The following is a 12,092-nucleotide window of genomic DNA, read 5'->3' as shown; positions in this document are numbered from 1 at the left end:
TTGTAATTTTATATTTAAAGTCGGTGAGGGTTTCGTCGGACATTAAGGTGATTCAGCCGGTAATGTCCTGGCCAAACAAAGGATAGTCTCACAAAGTTATATTCGATAGTGCTCCCATCGAATCGAACCCGGACCGCGAGATCGTGAGCCCAATGTTCAAACCACTTGACCACAGATGCTGTTAACAATTAAAATGTTGGAAAATTAGCTAGTTACATCTATATACTATCATGCTAGAGTGGAGACGTTATGTCTAGTACAAAACGTATGTTAATACAGACTTTACAGTCATGAGCAATATAATGTACCCACTTTAGGACTCTGTCGCACTAACATATTGGACATTTAGTGAGATTTACAGTTCAATTTGTCAAAAAAGTTAATGTGACATGGTACCAAAGTGTATACATATTAATGCTCGTGACCGTACATAAGATGTTGATTGTATAACTGTTTTACCTGCTAGGAGAAGCCTTTGAAAATGTGACCTAATTAAAGGTGGGATTAGTTAATTCTCCTTCTAGATGTATTTGGATATTAGGGCTGAGGTACATAGATTAATGTGTACGAGGTTGCATGGGAAGTTAAATATCTAAACCATTTCAACTACCTAAGTAGAGTAACGTTATAAACGCATACCGAAAATTTCTCACACAAAACAGAACACGAACAGGGTGGTTAAAATGGCTACATCGAAGCAATTCATCTAAGAAAGCATAATTGCTTTTTGACATTTGTTTGCATTGCGCACTTACTTTTAAATGCGCAAATGTCAATTTGCAATATTGCTTTCTTAGATGAATTGCATCGATGTGGCCATTTTAACCCACCAGATGGTTCATGTACTTCGGATGAACGGAATAGGGAACGCGTGAGCTTGACAACTCCCGTCTATAATTTCTTTAAAGTCGGCATTTCCGAATTGCTGCAACTAATAACCACGTCTGGCATGGATTTGTGAACTTGCATCTTTGTAGTTTTATTAGTAAGTCTTCTTCTTGTCGTGCCTCTCCATTACTGGAGGTTGACGATCAGCTCGTGGAATGTACCCATACGGAATAGCCGAATAGCTCTTCGACAGTCGCAACCCTCGTCCACCCTTTCATGTTGTCTAACCATGTCATCCTCGGTCTTCCCACGAGTCTACGACCCAAGATTTCCCCGACAATATATCTTGTCTCTCTGTCTATCCGTCAATTCAGAGCATGTGCCGTAGATACCCGAGATTAGTAAGTAGTTGCAAGTTTAAGGAGGTGTACGAAGCGTTTCGCTTCCTCATTTCTTATGCGAACGGCTAAGGTCTGGAATTCTCGTGCGAATCTGTTTCCCAATAAGTACAATCTGGGCCTCTTCAAGGCAAGACTGAATAGGCACTTTCTAGGTAAGTATGTCCCATCTTCGGCCACATCGTCACTGACCATCATGGTATAGTGGTCATTGGCTTGTGTATCTTCCGTAAAAAAGTTAAGTTATATCTTTTCTTCCCCAGCTCCACCTGACGAGGATCGCGAGGATGACTTCAGAGCGCCACTGTACCGCAGCGTGGAGATAAACGGCATCACAGTCCGGATGAAGTGGTGCGTCACATGCAAGTTCTATCGGCCGCCACGCTGCTCTCACTGCTCCGTCTGCAACCATTGTATAGAGGCGAGTAGACTGTTATTACGGTTCCGTAGCCAAATGGCAAAAAACGCCACTCCACCCAGCCCGATGCGTGAAGGTCACGGGGTCGCGCATCGAGTTCGGGAAAATCGACGCTATTAGACTCGCACGACACTAATTTGCATTGACATTGATGTTAACGCATTGGGCAAGAAGGATTGGATAGTATAATAACCGCTTTGAGCTGCGCGGAATAAGGGGACGGGGACAGACAGCCCCCTACTCGTCTCAAGTTCCCCAGAAGACCAAGTTGCGCTGAAGGATGTTGCTTTTGTGCCAACTCCATCTGATTGTCTTGCTGTTACCGCTGGGCGCCGATGATTTGATCTACGCCTGTATCCACCGAACAGAAGGTCTAGGTCTTCAATGTTCCGGAATTGTCGACAGCAAATGTCATCGCGAGCATATACACTTCCGTAAAGAGCATTATTTACTCCGCACGCCTATTGCAATCAGGCTGTAATAGAACTATCAACGAACATCTTCTGATCGCTGTAGGTACTAACGTAATCTCCTTTTTCATCAAGCAAGAGAGTCCGGAAGAGATTTCTTGAGGTAGAGAGTCAAATCATCTTTTGTTACAGCTCTTCTTTTTACTTCCGTATGTAAAGAATCGTGAAAGAAGAATGTGTGTATTGAGGGGAGGCACCCAGCAATCGGACGTACATGGGCTGTTTATGTATGTATGTGTGTAAAGACTCTAACATTGTTTTTATTTATCTGTTTCCAGACGTTCGACCACCACTGTCCGTGGGTGAACAACTGCATAGGGCGGCGCAACTACAGATTCTTCTTCTTCTTCCTCATCTCACTGTCCATACACATGCTGAGCATATTCGGGCTCAGTCTTTACTTCATCATGAACAATAACAACACATTGACGCAAGTCGAGCCTATTGTCTCGTATCCTTTTTTAAACATTGTTTTAAGTTTACGCGGTTATTATCATAATTAAAACACATAATAACGGGTTCTTACCGCGTTCAAAATAGGGATATGAGACTCCCGATATTTCGACACTGTTGCAAGTGTCGCGATCACGGGATGACTGATGAGATTGGAGTTCCTTTTTTAAAACTTGACGCCAATCTTCTCATGTGGGTCTCAACACCTTCAATTAACCCCACATCAAAATATAATTTTTGTTAATTATAATAGACTCGCGTTTGTCCACAATGTCACCTGATGGTAAGTGACGATGGTCTAGGGTGGATTACGCTTACCTAGCAAAGCCTATTCACTCTAGCTTTGATGACTCCCAGATTATAACGAGATTATATATAGATTATAAATCAATAATTAATATCTTCTGAAACGGAATATTTGAGATGATGACTAAGAAAAAGGAAACTTTAAGCTATCTTTAGTCATGTAATGGAAACACCACCAAATTGGGGATTCTGCGCGAGTCCGAATCCCGGTCGGATCGATTAACAAAATTTCCTAAGTAGATTCGTGGTGGCCAACTCCATACTCTTTCCCATCAGCGACGGGTTATGCCTGGGAGTGAAACGTAAAATATGCTACCTAAATATGTAGTTGGGTTTTGTCGTAACTACTTGAAACATCTACACCAAAAACCTTAACCATTGAACCAGTATGGTGATAATGGGCATAATAGTCCTGTTAGCGATCCCCATATTCGGTTTGACCGGGTTCCACATGGTGCTGGTGTCGCGGGGCCGCACCACCAACGAACAGGTGACCGGCAAGTTCACCGGGGGGTACAACCCCTTCTCTAAAGGCTGCTGGTACAACTGCTGCTATACACAGTTCGGGCCGCAGTATCCTAGGTAAGGACTAGTTTCGACACGCTTTTTTCAAGGTACAGCAGATCCTAGTTTTCGTTTCGGTTGAATATAATTTTCTGGCGAGCTTTAGTTATCGAGCGTGCGAATGAGGGACCTAGGCTTTCGTTCAGGATTAATCTTTATCGTTGTCGATCTCATCCAGCGAATTTTTTCACTTAAGAGTCATAAGGCTTCCATGAAACTAATCCAAGAAGAAGAGAAGTGTTGGGAATGATTCGCTCTTCCAACGTACAATTTGATTACGGTATATAAGTATACACACACTCCTGTGTGTGCTTTAAAAAATGCTGAAATCTTCGTCACCAAAAACTGTCAAAATTTGAATCCTAAGAACGTTCCATTCTACGCGCCGCTCACCAAATGCGTAAAGCTTAATCCGTGCATCCGCAGCCTAGTCCGGCCTTCGAAGTACATCTACAAGGGTGGCAAGAAGAGACGGGAGGCGATGCCTCCTCACTCGGCGTCTGCAATATCCACCATCGCGACCGACACGCAGCACCAGGTAAAGACGTACACTGCGGACAACGGATCGGCGCATCGGCCCGTCGGCCCGCACGCGCACTACAACAAGGTGAGAGCCAGACGCTTGGCCTGTCATGCTAGTTTTTTAAACTGCGAATACAAGTATTTTCTTCCCGACTGGGACAATGCAAAAATGAGTGTTATACAGTGTGTTAGTGACATCGTAACGAATACTGAGGGTGATGATTCAGACCATGATTCCGAGCTGATAACAAATGGAATTTCCTGTCAGAAAATTCATGCCAATTTTTGTTTTTTTTTTATTATTTTCAGTCCCGCCTCAGAATCATGGTCTGAATCACTCATCAAAGTTTTCGTTACGATATCACTAACACCCTGTCTGTCTTTTGCGTTATATCATGGTGTATAGAAAAGTTGTCAGATTAGTACATTTTCTTGGTCTGTCTCTTTCACACACACACAGGTTGTACTCTTATCTTTCTTTCCTGTGGTCATATATGCACCATGCTAGAATTTTAATACGGGTCCTGTACTACACAAGCGATAGCGCTACGTTGTAATATCAAAATGTCATTATAGATTTGCAATAGTTTTTGTATAAGAACGCATTCAATACTCAGTTGGGACACTTGCTGGTATTTTCCCGATTTCTCTTTAAACCTCTAATCTAATCTAGCCTACAAGTTCCCACTGCAGGGCAAAGGCCTCCTCTTCCTCTTTCCATTTCTCGCGGTCCTATGCGTACTCCGGCCAGTCCCTCCGGCAAGCGTCCAAGTCGTCACGCCATCTCTTTCGAGGTCAACCACGACGCCTGTACCCACTGCAGGGCAAAGGCCAAACCTCAGAACAGAAAATTATCTGTGCTCCAAGCTCCGAACACTGGATGTATCTCCCATTTGCAACTGGCGAAAATCGCTTGTGCAATAAAATCAACGTGATAGAGGGAATTGTATTTGAAATATTTAATTAATTGAACTTGTATTTGTGGTTAAATCGAATCGAATTAATTGCGCAGGATTCTCGTGAACATTATTGCTTTCTTTTTCTATTTTACATTTATTGTAATTTAGGGATTCATTTGTCTAGTAAAGAGAATCTTGCGCAACGAATGCGATTAATTAAGTGCCCTGTTGAATGGTGTGTTTGAAGTGAATGTTGAAGTGGTGTTTGTGGTGGTATGAATCATGAAGGATATTTCCATTTAGGCTAAAGAACACAGACAAGTTCGATTTCCGACTGGGATAAATTCGAACTTTTGTAGAGCTCCTTATAAAGTGTCAATTGACAATGCATATTGTATCTATATTCAGAGTGTTGAATATATTGAATAACTTTACAAACCTATAAAGCATAACATTACTTAGATTGAACAATACTGGATTTAACTATGAATTTTAAGAATTTTATCTTTCAGCATAAAACCTTTAATTCTTATTTCAACTAGAAATAATTATTATGAAATATAAATTCTATCCTATTTGATTTAAACATAGAGAATAGTTTGCTCTAGCGCACTATTACGCATAACAACTATTACTAATTTTATTTCATCTATCGCTTCCTAAAATAGTGTTATAAAAAATTAAGCTTAATATTTTTATCATGTAGGTCTTCTAGTGATTAGATTTAAACCCATATAATATAATTACAAATCGTCGCTTCATAGAGAAGACCACGGAAGCGCCTTTTTGCAAAATCACATCGCATGTTTTTTTTTTTAATAAAACCTCGCCATAGACAAGCTGCTTTCATATTCATTTATTCATTGCAAAGTAGTTAGGTGTTACATACATGGTATTAGGTACATGTGACGCCCTGCAAGGGCACATCAACGTAACAGGTGATAGCAGCTTCATTACAACAATATTATTAAGTAACATAGAAAATTATGAATTAAACAAGTTAAAGGTACCTAACAAACTTATTATACACCTGCATAAAAATTACATGATAATATAAAACTCAGTCTAAAATATATAAGTGTGTTTTTAAAATTCTATTATTTATTAACTTATAATACTTGCTTGCTTTCAATGCAGGTAGAAAATTGTGGTCTCAATTTGTAGCTTTCTAGAATGCCATTAATTGAAAAAATCGAGGTTTTGTTTTAAAAAAAAGCGCTTACGTGGTTCTCCCTATAAGGCGAAGAAATATAGAATGTCATCCGAAAATAACATCCGAAAGTCAAAATCATAAGTAGGTACTAGCTAGAACCATATCCATGCTTTATAGAGTTCTAAATCGCTTGCCACTATCACAACCTAGGACTCCAAGTAGCCTCACGCTTAGTAGAGCAATCGGTTACATACCTTCAATTCACTGGGCATAAAGTCTATTATTGCACTTGCACTATTTTTCTTTGAAAAGTGAATTGGAGAGATGGATGTCTGGCTCTCTTCTTTAATAACTTCTTTTTAATGGAGAAAAAAGGGTGATGTTACATTGAAATTTATTAAAATTTAGGTATTTAGGTGTAAATATTTAGAATTCAGTTACATTTAGCTTTAGTCGACGAAAAGCAGATTTAGACTATACGCATTTCACTCACTTCCAATTTGACCAAAAAAAAATTAAGATTTATTATTATTTAGTCTATGATTGTTTATTTAGTCTATGGTGATACTGGCGATAGAAAAAACCGCAATTATAAGATTAAAAAAGTTTTGAGCATTTTAATAATATTCGAATTAAAAGGAAATGATGAGCAAAAGTCTCAATAGTATAAAGGGTGTAAGTTATGTCTAACTACAGAGGATTACGTGAAATATAGAGACAGGGTGTAGTAGTAGCACACCCGGGACACCCCAAACAAAAATCTCATCAAGCGAGATAGACAGTCTGCGCGCGCTCCCGTTTAATCTTTAGCGGTTTACGGTCTTTTAGACTAAAGTAAGACCCAGAGGGGGTGAGGTAATCTATATCGGCGCCCGATACAAATTAGTGCGGGGCGAAGAGTTACCGTTCTATTCAGTATTATTCTTTATTCTATGCTAGATAGGTTTAAAATACATTCTTATTTTTTTTTAATTTAGCAATTCTTTTCGTATTTAAACTACACTCAGTAAATATTTTTTATTAATTTAATATTTAGCTACATAGGTACCAGTATCATCGAAACACATTTCATTCTTTCACTTTTACCATATAACTAAGGCTTTTATGGGCAAAAAGCAACTAACGATAATAAAAAAAAATCTGCTTAAATCATTTTTGCGTATTTCTAACACTTACATAATTTCTTTTTGGAATGTACAAAGAACATTATGTATGCACTATAGGGTACTTAACTGTATTTCTTTTTATCCATATACTAAAGTGAAGATTAATCTGAAATCCGTTTTTCAATATCTCATCTAACGCCGGAGATATTAATAGTTGAAGTTAGTGTTGGGTAAATTCTCCGTATCGTTCTAGCAAAGCGGCGTTTGTATGTAGTTTGGTGGTAGTACTGAAAAGTATCGGCGCCCGAAGGACGTAATATACGATCCTGACGACCAGATTACTCTAGCCATAGAGGCGGCCAATCAGCTCGCGACACCAAACGCTTCTAGACCCCGATGCATCGATGCTCATTCAGCGCTTATCGCTATCGACTCACTAGGGTCGATTAACACTCAGCCCTGTTGCCTTAAATTTTGTGTCGGGTGAAAGCTCTCAGCGTTCCCCATTCGTCCGGCCAAGTAGTTAATGCCATCTGCGGCAAATCTGCAATAAGTCACGTCAGAAAAAAAGTACCATACAAACTACCACCAAGCTTCATACAAATACTCGGACACATGTTTGACAAATGTCACGTAGATTTGTTTTAGAAATAAATTGTCCCTACAGAGTGATTGACACCGTAACGAATATTGAGGGGTGATGCAGCACATGAATCATTTATGAGATTTTGCGACGTTGGTAATAACTCGGAATCATGGCCTGCATCACATTATTTCCAAAAGAAAGCTTTCGTGCTCTTGTCAAAATCAAGTTACATGTACCGAAATATTCTGTACGGTCACGAGTACTAATATATATATGGGTCGTTCTTCTTTTTTATCGACAATGATCTGTCCTTCGTTCTGCTTCTGATAAGTTATGTTTTAGAATTTTATTTCATGTTTTGATTGTCTAAAAATATAGTTATCTTATTATACTCAAAATACAAGCAAAATACTAATCGGTTCCTCAATTAGTTATTAACGTAGCTTGATCGTTTTTCACAAAATTCTGTGACAGAGTGGTAAATTGAAATGCTGTCTCCGATGAAAAGGGCCACTCTGTCACAATATTTTTTGGAATGCGCCTGCAAAGAAAAGTATGTTACCAAGATAAAGAGAACCACGAAATAGTCCTCTACAGACACATATTTATATGATGTTTTAAAATAATTATTGCCGTTATAATTTTAAAGATGTTAAATCCGATAAATCGAGAAAATGTCTTTTTATTGTCGATAAAAAAGAAGAACGACCCATATACACTTTGAAACCATGTCACATTAACATTTTTGACAAATTAAACCGTAAGTCTCATTAAATGTCAAATATGACAGTGCGACATGGTTCTAAAGTGGGTACATACATGTTATTGCTCATGACTGTACACTACCGGCCGTTATCCTACGAAGCTCCGCACCACATTCCTTGCGCAGCTCTCCCCGGGTCGCGAGGACCATGAGGGCGAGATGGAGGGCCCCGGCGCGTCGCAGAGCGCCGACTGTGAGCCCACGCCGCCGCCCCTGCAGCGACGGGGCTCCGCAGCGAACCTGTTCCCGCCTGCTGAGCCGCACCATCACCTCCCACCGAGGCCCATGCACTATCCACGGCTGAGTCCGCTTAGCCGGAATACCAGGTGAGAAACACTTTAATACTGATCAATTAAATGACCCATTATTGACCATTAATGATCTGTTATAGACCATTGACAGACAGCCTCCGTGATCTAGTAGTTAGAGCGTTAGGCTCACGATCTGGAGGTCCGGGTTCGATTCCCGATGGGGACATTGTCGATATCACTTTGTGAGACTGTCCTTTGTTTGGTAAGGACTTTTCAGGCTTGAATCACCTGATTGTCCGAAAAAGTAAGATGATTCCGTGTTTCGGAGGGCACGTTAAGCCGTTGGTCCCGGCTATTAGCCGTAAAAAGTCCTCCACCAACCCACAGTGGAGCAGCGTGGTGGAGTATGCTCCATACCCCCTCCAGTTGATTGAGGGGAGGCCTGGCCCAGCAGTGGGACGTATATAGGCTGTTTATGTTGTGTATAGACCATTAATGATCCATTATAGACGGCGATACGGTTCACCAGAAAGAACGCTTAACAAAAATGTCGGTGAGGTTACTTAGTTCATCTTGCGATGGATGTGCCTCTGCCCACCCCATTGGGATATATGCGTGAGTGTGTTATAAAATGATTATCATCTATATGATTTTTAGAAGGTTATAGAACTTGAATTTGAAATAAATAAAATAATTAATTTGAAATTCATCAAGGTTATAAAATTTTATGAAGGATTTCTCTCTCTTTATTTAAGAGCTGCGCTCTTGTCGGTGGAGTAATCGCCTCCATTTTCATTACTCCATTTTCATACTCCGAGTAAACACCGAACGACCTTTTTTGGATTCCCAGAATCAATTTACAAATATTTTTTTCTGAAATAACTTTGATTCATTCGCGGTCTGGCTGATTCTGAATCAAGCGTTTGAAGTGTGAAGTTTAATTTAGTTTGACAGTTCCAAAACTAGCTCGATCTCATTCTTGTATTTATAGTAAGTAAAGCAAGAGAAGTGTGTCAGGATCGAAGCAAATGGAATTCTATAGTCTCTGCTTACCCCGGTGGGAAATAGGCGTGAGTTTATGTATGTAGTAAGTAAAGAACGGCAGACTAAAATAAAATATAGTTTAGTCCGCCTGAATAGTCACTATTTTTCTTTATTTTAAAGAGACGTTGAATCACATCTAATGGGAAATGACCATGAAAATAATTTGTTGAAGTTTTCTTTATATATCAGCATCTCCCTCACAGGGTCCGCTTATCTAACCTGATAATTTGACAGGTACGGTTTTTTCTATAAGCGACTGCCTGTCTATTTTTCAATCAATAATTCTTTATTGCACAAATCATATACTTAGGACCGCCTCCGTGGTCCAGTGGTTGAGCGTTAGGCTCACGATCCGGAGGTCCCGGGTTCGAATCCCGGTGGGGACATATCACAAAAATCACTTTGTGGTCCCTAGTTTGGTTAGGACATTACAGGCTAGGCAATTACTGATGTAAGTAAGTAGTCGTTACATGAGCCATGTCAGGGGCCTTTGGCGGCTCAATAATAACCCTGAGGGTTGATAAGGTTGATAATTCACTTCACAACCCACACGATAGAAGAAGAAGAAGCACAATATAAGCGGCGGCAGCGGCGGTATTTCATTCATATATAATTTCGCAATAAATCATATAAATAAAACCCCTTATCTCAACTATTCCAGCCACGGCGGCACGACTACATCAGGCTACCGAGTGGTGATGGAGCCACTGCGATACGACACGGGCGCCAACGGCGGCGCGCGGCCCTCGCCGACCATGCAGCAGCGAATCAAAGCGCTGGGGGTGGCTACACCGCTTGCTGTCTCAAGCCCTGTGCGGAGGTACGTGTGGGGAAAAGTAGGGGGGACGGGACTGAGAGGGGATTTTGTCTACTAAGTTTTGTGGGAGATGGCTCTAGGGATGAGATGTGGGACTTTCTTGCGGTCGACAAGGGTTGTTTATGGAAGAGTTTACGGTCGATATAGTGACGTTATAGGTGAATAATGTGGAAGTTTATATCGTGGTTGATTTAATGGGTCATAATCGATTATAATAATAATAATTTTATTTAATTCACGTAACATGTCTCATATGTGTTAGTAAACTTATTCTAGTTGTTAGCAGCCTTATCTTATATTAGATGCTATGACATGCAAGTCACAGCATCTACGCAGATACGGGCAGTCGATCATGATCTCTGACAATCGGTCGATTATGGCCCATCTCTCGATGTGAGAAAGATTGATTGTTGCGGTGGATTTAGTGAGGGATAAAAGGGATTGATAAGGTCGATAATATGGCAGTAACGATGGAGATGTAAAAAATATTTAATTATTGAAGTGTGGGAAATGACATTTAGAAGAAAACTAGTTTCTTTATATTTAAGATCAAGGAGTAGACAGTTTCAGCCCTTGCGGCACGGCACCAGGAGGGCTTCGACTAACCATACGAAGTTTATCTACGTAGATAGTATTCGCTTCCTCTATTGGTTGAAGCCCTCGATATAATTGGCGCCGTTGCGATTCAGACGCTACTGATCATATAATAAAACAATACGTCGTTTAAAGATCTTCTCTCAGTCCCCGTTAGAAAAAAAAAACACATATTTACTTTACTAAAATTAATTATATTTTATAATTTAAGTATATAACTTGGTAAATGTTGGGTGTCCACTTCTCAACCTTTACACGATGTGCTTACATGTTGTTAGCGAAATTGGCAAATACAGGAATAATTGGCGATGTTATAAGAAGAAAATTCTCATAAAACTATAGGTATTTATAATGATTTCCCATCTTATCATGGCCTGTTCCCATCACATCACTAATATGAGGTTTGGCAAGTTAGCAGAGAATGTCTTTTTGTTTACATTTAGAAGTTTATGGTTGAATTGGGAAATAACTTTAAAACTCATTAATTCATGGGTCTAATTTACTAACATTGTGGAAACCATTCCTTCTAAATGATATCATTGGTAGTCATGCATATTTTTTGTAACATTCATCAATATTTCTAAATAAATAAACATTCCTGTCATTCTATTGTAACAACTGTCACAACTGATTAATTTTGTCTGATTTAAATTTCGAATTAGTTACAAAAATATAAGCGAAAGCTGTACTAAAAATAAAAAGTACATTCGCTACTAACTTGTCACCGAAATTCGACTAAATGTCCCCCGATCCTCACTGATGCATCGCTTCTGTTTTATTTCTTAAACGGAGTGTTAGACGATTTGATTTGCATGTACAATGGTTTGCGTACTCACCTGTTAGCCGTGATTTTGTTTGGGATCACTAAATACGTGTTAATATTTATCATTGGTGTATATTTGCTTCGTCTGAACGTTTGC

The 12,092-nt window shown here is 39.7% G+C and overlaps 1 protein-coding gene across 1 annotated transcript in view; it reads left to right on the top strand.

The window, feature by feature from the left end:
- The window catches only part of LOC126372136 (palmitoyltransferase ZDHHC8), a 41,987-nt gene that overhangs the window by 16,372 nt on the left and 13,523 nt on the right, over nucleotides 1–12,092 (top strand). Inside the window, exons 3-8 of the mRNA XM_050017738.1 lie at nucleotides 1,490–1,647; nucleotides 2,393–2,565; nucleotides 3,261–3,455; nucleotides 3,864–4,044; nucleotides 8,593–8,792; nucleotides 10,423–10,581. Of these exons, the coding sequence (XP_049873695.1) occupies nucleotides 1,490–1,647; nucleotides 2,393–2,565; nucleotides 3,261–3,455; nucleotides 3,864–4,044; nucleotides 8,593–8,792; nucleotides 10,423–10,581 (1,066 nt within the window). The remainder of the gene's footprint in view (nucleotides 1–1,489; nucleotides 1,648–2,392; nucleotides 2,566–3,260; nucleotides 3,456–3,863; nucleotides 4,045–8,592; nucleotides 8,793–10,422; nucleotides 10,582–12,092) is intronic.

Source organism: Pectinophora gossypiella, chromosome 13, assembly GCF_024362695.1.
Source record: "Pectinophora gossypiella chromosome 13, ilPecGoss1.1, whole genome shotgun sequence".
Lineage (NCBI taxonomy): Eukaryota > Metazoa > Arthropoda > Insecta > Lepidoptera > Gelechiidae > Pectinophora > Pectinophora gossypiella.
The sequence above is the reverse complement of the archived record's forward strand: the minus strand, read 5'-3'. Positions and strand labels throughout refer to the sequence as shown.